Genomic DNA, 21,386 nt, shown 5'->3' with positions numbered 1-21,386 from the left:
TGTGTGAGCAAGCGATGGTGGGAAGTGTAATAATTGAGTTAGATACTTTTGGGTTATCTGTCGATTCCTAATCAAAAATGAATAATTTGAATTTATTTATATTTTGGGTTGTTATATTTGTATTTTGGTTGGTAGTTGTAATCATGTCTCATACTTTATCCTGTTTAGATCCTGTCATTATCGGGGTTTTATTATATTCTGCTATTATGGTATTATTATATTGGTGTATGGGTCCTCATTTCCTAACCCCGAGATTGAGGGCGTCACACAATAACTAGTCAAGAATTCCATGGTGAGGGAATTGTCTCTGAAGCCTTTTATATTTTTTGCATGCATCATGAAGTGACTCCTCCTCATCTTGACAAAAGTTAGATATGTCATTTCTGAGCTTTACAGTCTTCTTCTGACTGAAAATTTTGAGTAGAAAGTCGTTTGCTAAACTGTCCCAAGTAGTGAGCTTGTTTGGTACTTCATCTTTTAACCAATCTTTTGCTTTATCACGGAGAGAGAATGAAAATAATCACAGCTTTATTGCATCATCACTAACATTGGTCAGCTTTATCGTATAACACTTCTCTAGAAAACTTTAAAGATTATCAACAGAATTTTCAAAGGACAATCCTGCGAAAGAATCATGGGATACAAATTGGATGAATTGAGTTTTAAAATCAAAGTGGGTTACTGTGACTATTGGTCTGAGACTAATAGAGAGCACGTATTTAGTGTCTGGCATACCCTGCTCATTCAGAGCTTTAGCAGCTAGTTCGCTAATAACTTTCTTGTCTTTCTCTTTTCTTCGTGCACCCGCTTGTCTTCCTGTTGTAGCTTCAATTTCAGGATCAAAAGCAATCAAGTTTCAGTACTTGAACTTCGAGTTTGCATGCAACAGGAAAACTAGAAACCAATATCAAATAACAATGGAATAATAACCGAAGCATACAACTAAAAGACTTAGTTAAACTAAATAAATAATTTACTAATCTAATACCACTTTGTCCCTGGTAGCGGCGCCAAAAATTTGACAAGGTTGTCGCGTGCCTATCAAATAATAATTCCTAAAAAATCCTTCCAACTATATAATATCGCAAGTCAGAGTCGATCTCACAAAGATAAAGGTGCCAATCACTAGTAATTCTTGACTCAATTAAATTAAGCAAGTAACACAATAAAAATTGTAAATTTTTTTAACTAAAATTTTACTAAAGCAAACACGTTATATTAATCAAATAACTAAAAATATCTAGAATTAAGAATCCCCACTAGCATGAATAAATTAAATTATGATTTCCCGCCTCAATTAATCATATACTACTCAAGAGGAAAGACGTGTCGTATAAAATAACAATAACCCTCTTGAGTATTAATGGATTCTCTAAAATACAATCAGGTCTATTTTTATTATATCATGCAATTTAGAGACAATAAACACAGCATCCTAACTTCGTACCTAATAATCTGTTCTTCCTATTTTCATGGAGAAGTTCATGTCCTTATTGGATAAATCACAACGACCTAAATCCAACTTTCGTTGATAAATAGATATTGGTTCAAACAATACACATAATCACATCTGACATGTAATTTTTAACTAAGCACAACTCAATAATCAAGAGCATGTAATATAATTGAATTGGGGGATTGTGAAAATCATACATTAATCATAACTAGGGTTCAACTTAAGCCTAGATTCATAATCTACTTGCTTATGATGAGATTAACAAAGTATATAATAAAGAAAATTCATCTCTGCCCCATGTATATGTCTCTCTATGTCTGTATATATATATATATATCCATACTTGTTTATAATAAAGGTATACAAGTTGTTTCCCAAACTGATTCTGTTTTTCCGAGGAAATTTCATATTTTACTTTTCTTCAGTAATTCTGAGCCGCTCCAGTTGTAATTTGATACATGGACCACTTTAGAATGAAATATAATTCCGTATATTTATGTGGGCTATTAAATCGTCTAATTCTGACTTCTGGAACTCAAGATATGGCCCAAACAATAAATTATGTGTGTGCAGTTCAACAAATCCGAATTTCCTTATAATAAATCTCCAAATTCAGCTTTTATTCTCCAATTTATCCAACTTTAGAATTTCCTTGATACTACAATAAACATAAAAATCTAATTAATAAAAATCCAAATTAATGCAAAATATAACAAGTATGAGGAATAAAATCATATAAAATATACATAGATATATATTATATCACATACATATGTGCATTGAACTATTTATTCCTCTAATTAGATAAAATATATTTATTATTGTCATACTTTAACTATTATATTTTTATGGTACAAATAAACTCAAATCCAGACAAAGATTAAAGACTTTCATCTATATAAAAGTGTTATATGACTTATCAATCACATTTTTAACATAACAAATACACGACTCATTTCTAACATATAAACAAATATAATAATTATGAACAAATCAATATTTTATACATATTTAGAGAATTCTTATGTATCACACTGGTTAAAGATTGTGTTATGTATAAGTAATGGACCTCCAAGATATCTTGTTATTATTTACTCTATCATCCCAAGTGAGTTATATACCATTCTATTTCTCACATGTTGTTTTCTATGAAATGTATGGTAGAAAATGAACACAAACACACATATAAATTTTTTAATAGCCTTCTTTAAACATATGATCATGTTGGTTTATATTGGTGTTTAGCTGCGGCCTTACACATCACAACTTGAAAGAATGGTAGCGACTGAAACATATAATCTTAGTAATGTTTTGTATCAAATAAAATTAAAAGGAGCTTAGCATGTTCAGAACTATGTACTTGTTAATCCTGAATGAGGGATGTGAAAAGTTACTAAGGTCAAGAATAAATTTTCAAATAATAATCAAAAATAAATTATAAGCATACAAACTACTATATTCTGCAGTATATCAACCAACCACAAACACTTTTACAGCAACCCCCATGGATCACCCTTAGCAATGGACAATAAAGAATACCACAAACATTTTTATTACAACCACCATGGATCGCCATTAGTAGTGGATAACAAGAAATACCACTTTCGACCTCTATTATTTTAGCTTAATGTCAAATTTCCAAGAATATGTTCAACCCACATATCACCGCATCCCAAAACTAACTCATATACACATATAAGTACGTCCTCAATCAACCTAGAAAATATATATATATATATATATATATATATATTGTCAAGAATTGCAGTTAAAACAAATATTCGCAACAATATTGCAACCACAGCACAAATACTTATATACATAAATAAATACATCATTTATCCATCAGACAACAACATATAGCGTTAACAATTATAGTTAAAAAATAAAATTTAATTCACGCAATATAGAGCATGACCGTGCATTGCACGGGCGCAACAATTACAGGTAGTCATATGTAATTAAATAATTTTGAATTCCTTTTAACCAGGTAACGAATTGGTTGTTAAGGATCTTACCAAATATCCGACATCCCTTTTTTCATTAATTGTAATCTCGGGTCTGCCATCTTTCACAAGAAATGAGACAGAAAATATATTCTCAATAGTTTTTGTAATGATTCTCTGTTCAGCACTATCCTCAAGCCTTACCCTCCTATTCTTCCATAATAAATTGAACATTGTTGCCATATTCTTATCAGTTTTGGTTTTCTCTTCTGCAAAATCATCAAGATAGAAAGACAATTACATAACTTCAATAACAAATAAGCAAATCAAACTGGCTAATATATAAAATAAAACATAATCAAAGATGCTAGAAACTAGCTACTATGTGTAGAAACAAAATTAATGTCAAGTGCAAACTAACTATTCTGTAACATTTTGCAAATAATAGTGATCTTCTGAGGCATGCCCATAACACTGGATAACTAAATAACTATAAGCATTGGGTTTAAGGCTACACATCCTAAGACTTGTAGAGGGCATTGTATTACCCTAGATTCCGTCAACAACTAATTACAAAAAGGATTTACTAGACAAAGAGAAAATGTAGTAACCAAAGGAAAAAATATATTTCCCAACCTCTTCAAGACAAGAACTTTAAATTCGTTTCAAGTGTTTCTTGCTTGTAGCAACTACGTTACTTCATTTCAATATTCATGAGCCCAACCCTAAAAAATAAGGAACCAAACAACTCAGTAATGGCAGTCAATACAAATAGACATAAAAAAATAAAGATAGTGTGGATCATGAGACCTAAGTTTAGCAGTACTAGGGAATATATAAGTTCATGGGTAATTATCCTTAATTTGATTCGGCGTAGGACACTAGTTAGGGACCTTTATATTACAAACTAAGTTCTATGATATGATATACATAGCCCTCTTGTGGTTCGTTACTTTACTAGAACTCAAGAAGCTGCCGCCTAAGCATATCATAGCATATTGTTCTTACTAATAATTGTTGGTGAGATTGCAAAGTTGTATAAATAGTAGACGTGATAACTGAATGCTGAAACATGACAAGTAAATAATACTACGTCTACTCAAGAAATCAGGAAGAAAATAAATACAAGGCAAATACAGAGAATCAAAACATTAGAAGAAGTTTTGAAGTCTGTTTACAGGTCATTGAAAGAAGTTCATTAATATGTTCATGCCTCAGTAAAAAATAAGATTTAAAGCCTCTTAGAATTTCAGAAGTGTTGAAGATTTTAGTATGACAGTGCCACAATAAGATTTCAGTGTATTAGCATTGATTTAATATAGATAGTGTTCGAAGCATAGGAATCTGAAGAATTGAAGACAGGGTAAAGACAAAGGTTAAGGAAGACAACCGCAGTCTTGAAGTTATACTCACTGAAAGGAGTTCTTTTATATGTTCAAGTGTTAGTGAAAAACAGTGAAAGAAGTATTCAAGCTTGTAGTACGAATGAAGACGTTGTCTAAGTACTAGAAAAGATTCCATTGAAATTACATTTGTTTATTGACAATTAGTGTTCGAAGGGATAAAGTTGTTACAAGCTTAACAATGTAATCAAAGCTATAATACGAAGACCTGAATCGAAGTTAGTCATGTGTGAACCAAACTAGTTGTATTAGACATCATTGGTTCATGAAAGGAATCTAAGTATTATCACTAGAAGAATTGTTAAGTGAGGATTCGTATCTGAATATGAAGGTTATATGGTTTATACAAAAACTCAAAGAGAAGACTTGAAGACGGGATAGTTTAAGGGTTAAAGCACTCTACAGAATCAAAGTCAAAGTGATCACTACCTTGTAGTAGGAGTCACTGAGACTATTCTATTACTTAGTAGGAGCAAGAATCTAGAAGTACAACTCAAAACCTAATTACCAGAAGCAGTCTTGATCCAATATGAGCAACATGTAAGAAACAGGAGCATGGACTATTTTAGAAATGCATGTTATTCCTTGTGGTTGCAAGTGAGAGGCTTCCTAGTGCTTCTAATCATCACTTGGAAAACAAACTAAGGCAAAAGTTCCTTGTACTAACAATTAAGGATCCTAGAGAGCTTATAGTTTCCAATTAGATAACAATCTAAGTGAAAATGTGTCTAAGGCGTCAAGTGGTGACAAGCAAGCTCCTTAGTACCTTCCCTAGTCGTAAGTTAGCATATAAATCAAGTCAAAATCCATCCAAGGATATATACCAGAGTGTAGCAACACCCTCGGGGATTTAAATATGAATATATACTTTCATGAAAATCTTGTGTTCTTTATTTTAATGTCCTAAACACTATTCACCTCAAGAACACAGAACCCATATCCGAACACTAAATTATTTATCAGCAAAAGATTCGAAAGATTTTTTTAATTTAGTGAGTATCGTATTCCAACCCTTATTTTATGATATTTCGGGCCCTAACAATTGCTATTAAGGCTTATTTATCGATATACAAATCAGATCCGGTGTCTTAGACCAAACAGTCAAGTTCTCATTTTTCGGATTTTTGCAATACCTCTATTGATTTTATATTTTACAATCACACAGTACTTTTGTACCGATGCCACATTTATCCGGGAATCAAAGAGATCATAAATGCAGGAATTGTGAAGGTCAGAGAGAATACTAGGGACTTGCAAACATCTCAGTTACATGCATTAAAATTGGAACCTCATGATAGAATAGAAAAGTTACTGATAGTTGAATCAGAGGACGCTCGAGAAGATTAAAGTGACTTGTACACTTTAAGAATACCTGAGGGACTGGACTACAGAGCATTGTTCCACACGTCATAGAAGTTTAGTCAAACAGATTCAGAAGGAGTACATTAGCTATATCCAAGGATCAGACCTATCTATTCCAAAAAAGAAACTCTTCAGGATTCGGTTCAAGAGGATATTATAAAACTGAGATTGTGACATAAATAAGATGTGATAGCTACAGTTATGACAAGAAAAATATGTCAAGTAACTATCAGGGCTTTGCTACACACAAAAGGAAGCTTAAAAAATAAAGATGAATGGGGAATCAGTTAATGAGCTGAGATAAAGGTGGAATATTTTCTTAAAGAAACACCCAACCAAAACTTATAGTGCTTTAGGAAAGAGTTGGGATGGGTCAGATGATAAGGAAGATCATGAATAACTTACTTTCATAGCAATCTCTGAAGATGATTCACCTCATATATCTCAGGTTTCAATTTCTTGAACCACTGCAATATTTTGTTTTCAATATTCAATGCATGATTAAGATCTTAGTGTTTAAATGTTTAACACACGCACAAGCATAAAAACATCACACATAGAAAATGTTGAACTAGTTCTCTAGATTATTTTTCTGGTAACTAGGAATGATGTTTAACTTGTGCATGATGTTTTAGATGATCTTAAATACTTGTATGAAAATTTGTTGAACATGATTTATTGCATTAGTGAGATAGAATCTTTTCTAGGATATATCTCTTAATTTTTAGGGGTTACATTTATGGCATATAAGACCTTTGTTTTAGCCTATTTTCTTTATCCTATTACAATGTTATTTATTCATTTTATCTGAGTTATTTGTTAAGGTATAAAGTTTATAAGTTTACTAGAGACAGTAAGATGAGATACAACAATAGGATTGGACTAGATAGAATTAGTGATTTATTTGTTAATATTTTTGTTCCATATCATGCTTGTCTTGTTTTATTCTTATGTGTAATGTTTCTAAGTGAATTTCATGTATTCTTAATTCAATGCTTGCTAATTTCAATACCATGAATGCATATCTTAGTACTTGCATTAATTGGAGAAAATGCATGTTTAAGAATTACAATAGGGCAAAGACTGTTAGTCCTCCTTATGTAAGGTTGTAACCATTTCTCTCCAAGCCTAGAGACAAATTTGTCAAGGGTATTAAACTGGAGAAAAGGGTCAGTTAGAGATAAGGATAAGCATGTTAAGGTTGGAGCTGTTGTTATCTCTATTTAAAGTAAAATCTCTAATCCATATGGACCTAAACAAATAAGTTGGGTACCAAGAAATATTAATCCATTTGTGAGTGCAGGACATAACAGGTTAATTGATTCATCTGTATTCTTGATAATTGATACCCACAGCATATGATCAAAGAAAGAGCCTCATAATCAAATGTGATTGACAAAAGCTATTATGTCAATAATCTTTGGAGATAACAACAAAGGTTTACATTACGGGACAAATCTATGCAGAAAAAGGAATGTCATCATGGATTCAATAATTGGTATCATTGATAACAATTAGTTAGTGGTGTCACTGATAACAATTGGAAGCATCTTGCTTGCTGGAGAATCATGGAACAAAACTTCTTATCAGACAGTTCTGCATTAAAGGATAAAATGTCAATTCAACAAAGGAGTATTGTTTCATCTCAAGCAGGAAGGTTGAGAATCTTGCACTTCACAGAGGAAGGAAAGGATATGCTCGTAACTAAACTGGAATCTCAAGAAAAAAGGTGAAGTCAATGGTTTTTACTGTAAAGCATTACCTGACAAAAGTTGAGTTATGGCATTCTCACCCTTGAACATCAACCCAAGGAACTCTTTTGTAAAAAGGTATTAGTGAGAGGACTGCCTCATCTAGAATTCAGGCAGGATGAAATTTGTGAGGCATGTTAGAAAGAGAAGTCAAAGGCAATATTACACAGAAGTAAAGACATAGTTAGAATTACTAAGCCGCTTCAGATGGTATAAATGAATTTCTACTGACCGGTCAATGTCATGTCTTCATCAAATTATAGATATACCTTATTGATGATTGATGACTACTCTTAACACAAAGTTGTTATTCGTGCATTCTAAAGACAAGACATCACAGATTGTGATTGATTATATCAAAGAAGATCAAGCTAGAAGCAATTTTAACTAAAATGATCTTGTGGTTAAATGATGGGACTGAATTCAAGAAGTAGTTCTAAATAATATCTGCACCAACAAGGATATTTTGAGACAATAATTCAGCTTCAGGAACTCCGTGTCAGAATGGAGTGGTACAAGGGAAGAACCGGAACTTGATTAAAGCAACAATGATAATGTCAAGCAAATCAAAACTTTGTAAATACTAAAGGGCTGAAGCAGTCAATACAGTTTGCTGCAAGTAAGATCAGGCCTTGATCAGGATGTGTACATGAAGACCACTAATGAGTTAATGACCAACAGAAGCAAACATTGAATAACCTGAAAGTGTTTGGAGAGAATATTCTACAAAAGCAAATAATGAAATGTTTTTAGTTGTTTGAAGATCTTGTCAGCTAAGACTCGTAAGGATATTTTCCATGGCTACTCAGTGGAGTCTACAACCTACAGGGTGTTTGTGGTTGATCAACATAAGATGATTGAAAGTAAATATGCATAGTTCGACAACTCCTAGATCCAAGCTGTTACAGGTAAAATTAATGGAAATGATTATTCATATCCAATCAATGGAATGGTAGTGTAATTACACAACTCATAACTTCAATGAATACAGTCAACAAAGATAAGGATTTTCATGAAATCCCAACAACAGCTTAGGGGGAGCAAAAGAAGGATCATCTAATCAAATAGAACACTATATTGAAAATCAAGAGGATACAACAAGAACATATTGCTGAGACAAAAGGTTTGATGTCAAGACCATTGCCAGAGTCTAGTTCTTAAGTGATCCATATGGTGGAGTATTGATTAGCAAGGCTACTGAGCATGAATGATTATTTTTCTAGTTTTCAATCTGAAGAAGAAACTAAGAAAGCTACAAAAGATATGATAGATCCGGATTGGGTGATTATAAAGCAAGATGAACTATATCTATCAGAAAGCAGATTGTAAGGAAGCTGGTATCCAAACCAAATGACAATTTTGTTATTGGTACAAGGATAACCAGAAGTCAAACAGGATGACAGTGGTATTGTTACGAGGGACAAGGCCAAACTAGATTCTAGTTTATTATTGGGAAGCAATATCTAACAAAAAGCACCAATGACGAGATTTAAGGATATTATGAAATATCTGGCACCTTATGCACATTCAAACTTCAATATTTTATCAGGTGAATGTAAACATGTGTGCACTCTTGGTTGATGAGTCAAAATAAGAAGTCAATGTACAACAGTTCATGGACTTTACAGTTGTAGATCAATTGGACTATGTATATCTCTTCTTCACAAGCTTACTACAGGTTGGTATGAACTGGTATCTTACTCAAGCAATTGTCAAGGACATGGTATAGGACTCTAACGGAATTTATAATTTAACATGAACCAGTAGAGTCGTCATACAATTATCTCTCATTATCACTAGGCACAAACATAATGATTATATATGTGCAGTGATATCAAGATAATATTATATGTTGGTCTACTAACAAAAACTTGTGCAAGTTATTTGCTAAATAATTGTAGAGTAGGAATGAATGAGCGTGTTGGAAAAGTTACAATTCTTTTGGAATTACTTCAAGCAAGCCATTAGATTAATTATTTTAGGACCTCAAGCAAGCCAAGAAAATAATTCTTTTCGGAGCACAAGTAAACCAAAAGAATGATGGAAATACAAGTAAGTCAAGGATCTTTTGAAGATGTGAAATTTGGAAGCATATGAACATGCATAGACTACTTACCAACAGAAACCAATAAAAAGCTTGATCAGTGCAACTCAGGTATAATGAAAAGCTATAGAGGTATGAAAACTTACTATTTTACTCAAATGTAAATAGACAACATGCATTGTTCTCAAGATGCCAATGTGCAAGGTTCCAAGTGGATCCTAGAGAATCCAATCTTATAGCTTTTAACAAGATTTTTAGATATCTTAAGGGACTACCAACTCTTGGAGTATTGTACCCTAAAGATAATGTGCTTAACATTTTTGGCTATATGGATATAGATTACGTAGGTTGTAAGAAAGAAAAGAGAAGCATCTCTGGAAGCTGTCAACTTAAGTGATAAAAGAATCATCTCGTGAAGCTGTCAACTTCGTGGAAGAAGATTGATTTCTTGTTATCATAAGAAACAACTTGAACTCCAACAACTATACGGAACACTCTATGACAATGCACCTTGACACCAGGTATCATTACTTTCGAGAGTGTGTCTTTAATTTAAAGAGTTACTTGAAAAGATGTTTACCAAATTACTTGATAAAATTAATTTTTCAAGACTGGTTTGTAAACTTCGGATACTAATTATTGCATATTAGTTGGAAATCCCGCAAGAAATTTTTTTATATAAGTTAACAAGTATTAAATCTTCAATATTTAAAGGACTTGTGAATTTATCAGTGATCCAGTACCTCATACTTAGTGCTACTACCTTAATTATCATGATTACAATATCATATACATTTATGGTAGTTAAGTATCCTAGCATTAAGTTTGAATATTATTTTAATTAATTTAAATCAAGAATTACAGAAGGGGGGTTGAATGTAATTCTGGCTTCTTTTACTGATTTTAAGAATGTTCTTACTTAATATATAACCGTGTTTGAGTTTGCAATAAGTGCGAAATGAAAGTGAAATAGAAATCAAAACATAAAGCAATAAAACACAAGGTTTTAAAACTTTCTGGTAAATTTGAACTTATTCACCAGATATATATATATATATATATATATATATATATATATATAAAGACGAGAACTCTATGATGCTTGAAGAGCATACAGCTGCTTACAAGTGAACTTACAGAATTACAAAGAGATGCTTAACAGATATAGCTTTTTCTATCTCTCTGAGAATAATGCTTGCTTGGTTAGTTGTTGTTCTATCCAGCATCTTTTAATATCTTCATAATTTCATGGAAATGGTAATGCTTCTTTGTTCTCTAAATCCTGCAATTAGGCTGCTACATTCCATTTGCAAACACCCGACGCATGTGACTGTGTTGTCACTGTCAACTTCTATTTTGAATATGATCAACCGTTGGGACTATGTTGGTCATCCGTCGGGAGCCTTGTTGATTATCTATCGGGAGCCTTTGTAGATCATCCGTCGGGAGCCTTTCTGCCACTTGACTCTATTTCACTTATACAGAATTACAAGACATCTTATGTTTACAATTAGCCAATCTATTCTGCATATCAATCTAGTAGTCAACATGACTTAAAGAATCCTACAACATCTACTAATACATTGTTTTTTGCAGGCATGTGCTACAAGAATTATTAATTACATAAGTTACACTCTCGATGGATGTTCAATGGTCATCCGTCGGGACAATAAGGTTCATCCGTCGTGACTATAGTAAAACATCCGTCGAGAACTACAAAAACACTTAGTTAAATCTACTAAGGTATTTTGTTCACTTTATCATCAAGTTCATAACATATTCCTAACAATCTCCCCCAATTTATGTCTATTGGAATTGTAGCCATAAATTAAGAGAAACTTAATGATAACAAAACACCCTAAATGTACAGATTGAATAATGGTAGATGAAACTAGTAAGTCCTACAATTTATTTGAAAATTGAACAAAGTAAAGTATACAAAGAGTTCTCACAATCATTTTCAAGGTGCTCCTCTAGTCTGAGCAGATATAATCTATCTCCTTGATTGTCTTGATTTCTTCCCAAGCTTCCTATTATTTTCTTCTATTTGATTTTGGAGTTGTCTGTGAAATTTAAGTTCTTCAGCATCTGTTAGGTCCAGCTTTTCTTGCATTTCCAATAGAGTCTCATTGCTTGAGATGCTCAATTGGTCATCCAGTCTGAAGAATCTCCTAACACCCTTGTCATCCATGAATTCCATTAGCCAGTAAGGCCTCAAGTGCACTTTGTTTCCTGTGAAGGCACTACACCATAGAATGCATATAGCAACAACAAAAATTTATTGACTAAAGGGCTTTTTATGTTGCAGTAGAAAATATGGCAATAAATATGGGAAATTTTGGCGTTACATCCGGTGGTGATGCAATAAGGGTCGTATAGCAACGTTTTGAGCCATACAGCAACAACACAACCTCATTGCAGTAGACAATATTTAGCAACAAAATATTTTTACAGCAACACAGTAAAATCATTGCAATAGATGTTTTTGTCTGCTAAATAACCACCTTAAGGCAACATTAACTGGTCCTATTGCAATGAATTTATGGTCAAATTTAACAAAAATTGCAACAAAATTTGAACCAACTGCAATATTTTATGGCTGATGTAATTTTAAATGGCAACGTATTTGGACATAATTGCAAGAGTATTTTTAAAAAAAATGAAAGGAACTGTTTGTAAAATATACTAGCCCGACATTTTTTAATGCCACAAAACCAAGCAATTGTCATTCAAAAGTACCATGACCAAATTAAAAGCAGCTCTCAGGCTGTCCCAACATCATCCTTACAAACATTCATAATTTAAGTCTATTTGAAAATAACAATAGCTAGCTAAATCAAATTCGCGAGAGAATTTAGTCGCACACAACTAAACCAAACTCGAGTTTGAATTTAACAAAAGAAGCTAGCTATAGCAAATTGCATATAACTTAAAGATAAATTAAAGTAAACATCAGATGGCCCCTGCAACTTCATCTCCATCTACATCACCATCATCGTCGCTCACTTTTTCTGCATCCTCATAATCATCTTCATTTTCATCAACCTCGGCAGAACTTTGAGCACATAGTTCTTCAACATCGATATTTAGACCGGGATTCAATTCACCATGTTTTTCAAAAATCTTCCTTAGCTTCTTCTGCATTTTCTCCTCCATTGTAGCAGCTAGCTTTTCAGTTGCTTTTTCCAGTTCTGAAGAATCTGTTTTCCCCTCTTTTATCAATTTTTTCTTCATCTTCCTTGTTATGCCACTCCTTCCAACAAGCCAGTTAGGCCCATGAGCTGCAAGATCAAGGTCTGCCATCTCCTCATCCTCATCAGTTGATTCTTGAGGAGTTTTTCCATTTTTCTTTTCCTACGTATAAAATTGAGCAACAAACATTAATTTCAATAAAATACAAATATTCCTTGTAAAATTTATGAAGAAATATATATAGCAGGGCTAATTATCAACAAAAATACTTGTAAAATTTGTCATAAAATCTGAAGATGCAATTTATGAACAAAAATACTTGTAAAATTGGTTGAGAAATATAAAAGTGCTATTTTTACCATCATTTTATGGCCTTTGCGAGTTTTTGGATAAATTGCCTTCTTTGTTTCTTGTGCACGATCATCTTTACCAATTTTCTAGAATAAAGTAAAATATATCAGTTTTCTTACAAGAAATAAATGAAGGGACCGGTAAACAATAAATATGGGTACGTCATACCATTTCATTACGAATCTGAGCAAAACTAGTGCGCCCGACAGTATGAGTATCAGTCACATTCTTTCGATTTTTTTGATTTGTTTCAGCTTTTTTCTTGACTGATTCATCACTCCAGGACTTGAGAAGCACCTTGAACTGTTCCACTGGAATATTTGCAGGCCTGCTTTTCATCCTTTCAACATCAGTATCAAATTTGGTATAGCATGCACTCTTAACACGAGATTTGTATACCCTCCAGTCATCAGCAAGGCCTATAATTACCCAATCCTTGCCTTCCTCGGGAATTATGTACTTTTTCTAATAAAAGGTACATAAAAATACAGATAAAAATCAAGAAAAAAACAACTATTTATGATAAACAACCCATTATTTTTGTCTAACAAGGAAATGATAAGAATCAAGAATTAAAGAAGCAACTATTTACGATAAAAAAATAAGTTATTGCACTAGGTTATTAACAAACTAACATCGTAGATCATAGAGAATTTCATTGGCACAGATTAAAAAAAGGCCATCTAAATTTCATTATCCACAAACAGGCCCAGATATGGAAATTAAAATTAAAACACATCAAAATTCAACTAAAACCCCATCAAAATAAAGAAGAGAATGCACAACATTATTGTCGATGACGCTCTTAAAATTAAAAATTGATGTTAAAATTAGAGTAAAAACTCTGTTTTTCCTCCAATAAATAATAAGGACAAACACAAATTAAAAAATGACATAAAATCGAACAATTATCATATACACAAGTTACATCACTAGAATAGATAACGAGGACAACACAATTTACATAAAATACTGTGTTTACTTAAAATACAGAACAAGTTAATTTAGAAAAAAAATACTGAACAAGTTTAGTAAAAAACAATTAAAGTGCTTTTTACCTTGATATATTCCCACCGTCCATCTTTTATTGCTTCAGGAACTTTAGACCAATTTACATAATCAAGTGGGATGTACAACCTTACTATCATCCCGATGAAACTACTGAATTCAGTAATGACATTATTTTCCTTTGACATGGGTTGAAGGTCACAATTTAAATTAATAACCGGCCTTTCATCGAGTCTCCTTGTGAAAACATGTATCATCTCCGTAGGTCCTCTACGCCTTGTACTTTTGGTACTAGATTCACCTACAAAAATAGCCACAAATAAATATGCATATTCCTGATATAAAAAATAAGACCATTACCTACTATTTGAAACAAACCTATTTCGAAGACATTATCCACAGCAGTGTGGAAGTTATTGCCTTCAAAATTTTCATCATCATTGACACGCCTTTGTTGTTCCGCATCTTTTTTGTGTTTTTGTAAATCAACAAATGCCTCCATTGTACCAATCCCTTCATTGGCAGGAGGCCTTTGTAAACGTGTAAGATCAAGAGGAAGTGGCGGGGGAGCTGGTAGTGGCGGGGGAGGTGGTAATATATCTCTATCATTAACCTTGCGAATAATACAAAAAAAATAAATTAAATTAAAACTCAAACCAACTATGTAAATGCATATGAAACACACAAAGATAAATTAAATTAAAATAAATTCAAATACCTCTGTTCTCCCTTCAGTTTGATTTACTGAACATGAACCGGTCCTTGGTCTGACGATGACTTTGTTAACCTTTTTAAAATTTTTTACTTTCTTTTTTGGCTAAATACACAAAAAATAGTCAACAAAATTGTATGTTCCAAAAAACAAAGGAGTTGTATTTGTACAAAAATATACCTGAGGAATAACATGTTCTGCTTCTTCACTTAAACTTTCATGTCCAGAAACATATGCTCGATCAAATTCAGCTTCTGACCAAGGATCTGTAACTATTTTCTTTGCTTTCTTGGTGGATTTCCCAGCAGTAAAGAACTCATTTTCCCTCTCCTTCAGTTTATACTTATCCGCTTCTTTCGCATTCGCTTCCATTCTCCTTCTTCTCTTTAGCTCATAATCAACAAGCTTCTTCTAAACCAAGCATCCAATTAATAAACTTAAATGTAAGATGACAATAAAACATATAATATGATTGCAAAATCAATCTCAGATAATTACCAAAAATACACCGGGATAAAAAAAATTACCTTATCAGTTGCATTTTTTTCACCAGTTCATCACCTACATTTTTGTTCTCCCCATCACCTTCCTTTCTAAGCTTTCTGGTACTGATATGTTTATCATGTTCTATTTCATTCTCCACCAAAGCTCGTGACTTTATCTTATCAGTTGTCTGTTGTTTAAGATCTTTAATTGTCACAAACTTCCTTTTCAAGGGTAAATCATCACCTGCGATATAAAGACAAAGAAAGATATAAATTGTCAGTTAAGTACTCAAATTCATATAAAAATTATTTGGAGCCAAAATTATTTTACCTTCAAAATGTGTCCTTAGTCTTATGACAATATGTGGTTGTATCTGGGTAGCAGGCACAATAGATGTGTCCACCACATTGTCAAGGTAAATATCCAAGAAAGAACCAAGTTTTACACCTGCTACAAGATCATCTACATCTTTATCAGTCATCAGTAGTTTCCAGCCATCTTCTTTCTTCGCATAAATGCCTCCAATTTCTGTATATCCAAGGTCATCTTTAACATACTCCATCAGTACCGAGAATGAAAATCTATCAGGATCTGTAGTTGCATTAATTTTTGTAGATGTTCCATTTTAGTATTTGGTTTTTTGAAACTAGCCCTTATGGTGGAACCTGAGGAAAAAATAGTTTTCTTCTATAACCTGAAAATAACATAAACGTGAATATTAATTAGTCCCCATATTATAGAGATATAAGCAATTACTATCAAGTAACAAGTGAAACATAAATATTAATTTTAGGGCTAAACAACAAACAACAAGTAGCAAATACCAAGTGAACTGATCATCAAATTTTACAAGCAATCGAGAATAAGTTATAAGTAGTGGTACAATGTTTGTCATGATTAAAAACAAAAGTTAAACATAAAAAATAGAAATAAAGAAGTCAGCATGTCCATTCATTCATCATGGTCATCATCATGATCTTCTTCCTCTTCACCGGATGATACATTTTCATTCGGAATGTCATCCCTATGCCAAGTCATATCATCAGTTTGATTCTGAAATGGGTATTCAAGTTCAGCATCATGCATGGTAGGTCCGCAAAGATCTTCAAGCACATCATCAGTTTCCTCGTCTATTCCATTGTGCTCTTTCGGTAGTTTATTAACAACAAACCACAATTTCTTTTCGGTACAATCTTGAATGTAGAATACCTGTTGTACTTATGTAGCTAGTACAAATGGATCATCCCTTTGACATAATTTACTGAAATTGACACGTGCGAGCCCAAAGCAGTCCTTATCCTTTTGATACCAAATGCACCTAAACAAAACAACTGTAAATGCGCCCCAATAATCTACTTTGATAATCTCTTCAATTGCTCCGTAGTAAATAACATCCCCAACTGTTGGATTTTGATTTTTCGAACTCGCAAAACTGGTGGTTAGAGCTGTCAAGATGACACCGATGTTTTGTGTAGTACAGTTGGTATCCCTTTTCCTGGTGTGAAATCTGAATCCATTAATGACATAGCCACTAAATTTTTTCGTTGCTCGTTGAGGCCCCCTTGCCAAATTTGACAATTCCAATGTATTTTCAGTTCTTTTCTCAACCTTAGCCTTTAACCAGTTATGAAATTCTAGAGTATGTGTTCTTTCTTTTTCTTCATCTTTGCTTTATTATCATATAAAATACGACGTTCCCTGCAATTTGTACACCAAAATGAAATTATAATTACCATGTATTCCTAGTTTAAACTACTATATTACCTTGAACATATAAAGGGAATAAGAACGTACTCGATAAGCTTCTCAATCTTGACATTTCCACTGTTGAATAGTACGTACCGATGAGCATTTATCAAAACATGTTCCGCCAAGTAGACAAATTTTCCATCTTTGTTTCTCCTCGAACCAATGGGATATCCAACATTTATGTTCTTCTCAATCTCTATTTTTCCACCATTAGTTAGAAATCTAGAACAAAATGGCATGCATTCTTCTTCCAAGTACCATTCTGCTATAGATCCTTCCGGTTTACTTCAATTTCGGACATATGACTTCAATTTACCTAGATATCTCTCAATACCAAACATCCATCTTAGATGCACCGATCCCCCAAATTCCACTTCCTTATATAAGTGGACTGGAAGGTGAACCATGATGTCAAAAAATGCAGGCGGGAAGTTAATTTCTAATTGGCAGAGTATTTCAATAACTTCCTCCTGTAACTTATGAACTTCTTCCAGCTCTAACACTTTTCCGCATATCCCCCGGAAAAATGCACCTAATCTGACTAAAGGTATTGCGACCTCTGGTTTTAAGTTCTTTACAGCAGTAAATTGTAGTAGATACTGGAGTATAAATTGTGCATCATGACTTTTATACCCGAATATCTTTCTTTCAGCTACATTTACACATCGACTGATATTAGATGCAGTCCCGTGGGGTAACTTAGCATCCATGAATAATGTACAAAAGCTTTCTTTTTCTTTTTTCGTCATGTTGAAAGTTGCTGCCCTGATTTCATAGCGATTGCTATCTTCAATTTTAATGGGATGGAGAACCTTCCGAATACCCATTTCTTGCAAATCTTTTCGGTCAGTGATATGGTCTTTCGTCTTGCCACCCATATTCAACAAAGTCCCTATTATTTTATCACATATATTTTTTTCTATATGCATGACATCTAGATTATGTCTAATTAAATTATCTCTCCAATATGGTAATTGAAAGAATATAGACTTCTTTTTAAATGGACAATCTGCATCCCTTTTCCTCTTCTTTGTATCTCGTTTCCCAAAATAATTTTCATATCCATGCAATAATTCTTCAATATCCTTTCCAGATAATAGAGGGGGCAAACATCAGTTTCAACCTTACCATTAAATCTTCTAGTATCAAACCTATACTTGTGATCAGGAGGTAGGAATTTTCTGTGGTTCATATAGTAGACTTTACGCCTATGCTTCAAATACAATGAAGAAGTACAGTAATGGCAATTCGGACAACCTAACTTACCCTTCGTGCTCCAACCCGATAAAATGGCATACCCTAGAAAATCACTAATGGTCCAGAGGAGACTCGAACGTAACATGAATGTTTCATCAGCATAGGCATCATAGGTTTCTAAACCTATTTCCCATAATTCTTTCAACTCAGCGATGAGTGGCTGCATATATACATCTATATCATTACCAGGGTACACGGGTCCAGGGACTAGTGTCGAAAGAATTAAGTTATCAGGTTTCATAATCAACCAAGGAGGAAGATTATAATTTACTAGAATAATTGGCCAAGTGTTGTGACTTATATTCATCGATCTATAAGGATTAATCCCATCTGCCGCTAAACCTAACCTGAGATTTCGAGGGTCCGCTACAAAATTTGGATGGTTAGCATCCATCGACTTCCAACCCTCTACATCAGCCGGATATCGTAGCTTTCCATCTTTTGTTCTTTCGAGTGCATGCAATGTCATGAGTTTAGAGTAGTCTTTACACATGAATAAACGTTGGAGCCCTGGTTTGAACGAGAAATATCATAAGACTTTTGCAGGAACTTTCAACTTTTTTTCTTCTAAGTCGAGAGAAACAGGTGAAGGAAAAACAGGTGCATCAGTCCTGTTTTTTAGAATTTTCCATCTTGAAACCCCACAAAATTTGCACTTTGTTAAGTTTATATTTCCCCCCAATACAACATACAATCATTCGGACAAGCGTGTATTTTCTGATAATCAAGACCTAATTCTCGAATCATATTTTTGGACACATTAAAAGAAGAAGGCAGATTTATATCGGGAAATGCCTTCTTTATCAACTTTAGAATACCGCTAAAGGCACCCTCGGTAAAACCATGAGTGCACTTTAATAAGTAAAGTTTCACTATAAATCCTAAAAGAGTAAATTATTCACACCCCAGATACAAAGGTTGCTTCCCTTCCTCAACAAGCTTATAAAACCTTTTTGTTGTGTCATTCATTCCATTCCTAACTCTACTTTCATCACGAATCATTTTATCAAAATCTTCACCTGGGCCCATACCACTATCACAATCCATCTCCTGATCAACTTTTTTAAACTTAGGGGTTGACACTTCGTATACCCAATTAACAAATAATGGACACAGACCGTTACTAACGAGATGATCATACACGTCTTCTTCAGAAAACCAGAAACGATTACTACAATCTTTGCAAGGGCATCTTAGTTCAGATCCTGTGGCAAAATTATCGAAAGCATTTTGTACAAAATCTGTCACCCCATTACTATAGGCCTCACTGTATTTCGGAAGTGAAACCCAAGTCATATTGATTATTCACAAACCTATTTTCTACACAAAGAAGGAAACAAAAGACATACATCATAAATTATAAAATCATAATGATAAAATCTCATTTATAAAATAAGATTTTATCAATACAAGCCTAAACATTCCTAATTAAAATTCATATTGAAAGATCTCATAGTTATAAAATAAATCAAAAAACAAATAAACAAAGTTATAATCGATGATAACAAAGTCAGTACTCATACAATAATCATAAATAAAATCCCTAATTAAAATTATACACAATCGAATAAACAAAATAACTAAAATAAAAAACCAGAACATGCACAATCGATTAAAATGTATTTTGAGGACAAGAAACAAGATTGAACATAGAAAACTTAATCGATTAAGATTTAAAAAGAAGAACAATCACAGGGTATTTTGTAATCAAACTTATAATCAATTTAGGGAATAAGATTTGAAGCAAGGATCTGTGTTTTACCTTTTTGGACCTTCAAACTTCTTCGAGCTTTGTTATCAGCTTCAGATTTCTCCTCAGATTCTCCTCTCTTCCAGTGTTCTTCTTCGAGCTGTGTTTATGAGCTGTGTTTATGCGGCATGTGTTTACTTTATCTGAAAATGTTATGTCAGGTTATGAGCCCTCTTTTTTTTTCTTTTTTTTTTGGGAAGCCCGACAATTTTTTTATTGAAACCCCTCCTAGCAAAATTACAGAAGCCCGCCACTTATTTGGCTAAATTTTTTAATGTACTGCAACGCCTAACAATTCTTGTTACAATAGATAGCAAATTGTTAAATTTTTTCTTTTTTTGCACTTCAATTGCAATGATTTTAAAAGTCTTTGCAATATATATACAATGGTCTACCAATTGCAATATCATTTCTCAAATTTTTAAGAATATGGTTGCCATAGCCATTCTATGGTGTAGTGAGGGAATTGATAGAGTCCTTGGAAGTGCATGTGAGTCTTTTCTGCTCCTTAGTTCTTTTATCTTCTTTAGAACCATTTTCTTGGCAATTATATTAAATCCAAAGTTTTTCTTAAAAGATGAGAAGATCTTTATCAAAACAGAACAACTTTCTTGAAGAATCATGTGAAGGGGCCATATGATCTCTTTCCCACCCTTGTATTTGAACACCGGTCTTTCAGGGAGATTCCTGTGAGCATTAATTGCTCTCTTTTCTTCTAGTTCCCATGTAGAGATTTATATCTGAAAACTCCTTGATGTCACAAATATATAGAATATCTCTCTTGTTGACAGTTGGTTGAGTTTTGATTAAGGTTTTGGTTTTGAGTTTCACAGGCTTGACCTTCTTGATTGCTCTTGTCTTTGTCTTCTTTAACTTGTTGAAGATTAGTAAATTAAGCTCAGGAAGAGGCAAACTATCC

The 21,386-nt window shown here is 33.1% G+C and overlaps 1 protein-coding gene and 1 non-coding gene across 2 annotated transcripts; one reads left to right on the top strand and one right to left on the bottom strand.

The window, feature by feature from the left end:
• Window positions 1-284: 284 nt before the first annotated feature.
• LOC141694847 (small nucleolar RNA R71) lies at window positions 285-391 on the top strand. The gene has a single exon (XR_012564129.1). It is a non-coding gene; the product is annotated as a small nucleolar RNA R71 (small nucleolar RNA).
• Window positions 392-16,662: 16,271 nt separating this feature from the next.
• LOC141690996 (uncharacterized) lies at window positions 16,663-20,013 on the bottom strand. The gene is made up of 7 exons (XM_074495747.1): window positions 19,704-20,013; window positions 19,410-19,598; window positions 18,727-19,227; window positions 17,777-18,352; window positions 17,476-17,656; window positions 17,068-17,380; window positions 16,663-16,920 (listed from the first exon to the last, which is right to left on the bottom strand). The coding sequence occupies exons 1-7, from the start codon at window positions 20,011-20,013 to the stop codon at window positions 16,663-16,665; spliced, it is 2,328 nt and encodes a 775-aa protein (XP_074351848.1).
• Window positions 20,014-21,386: the final 1,373 nt, after the last annotated feature.

Source organism: Apium graveolens, chromosome 10 (genome assembly GCF_009905375.1).
Source record: "Apium graveolens cultivar Ventura chromosome 10, ASM990537v1, whole genome shotgun sequence".
NCBI lineage: Eukaryota > Viridiplantae > Streptophyta > Magnoliopsida > Apiales > Apiaceae > Apium > Apium graveolens.
This window is presented reverse-complemented; position numbering and strand designations above follow the sequence as displayed.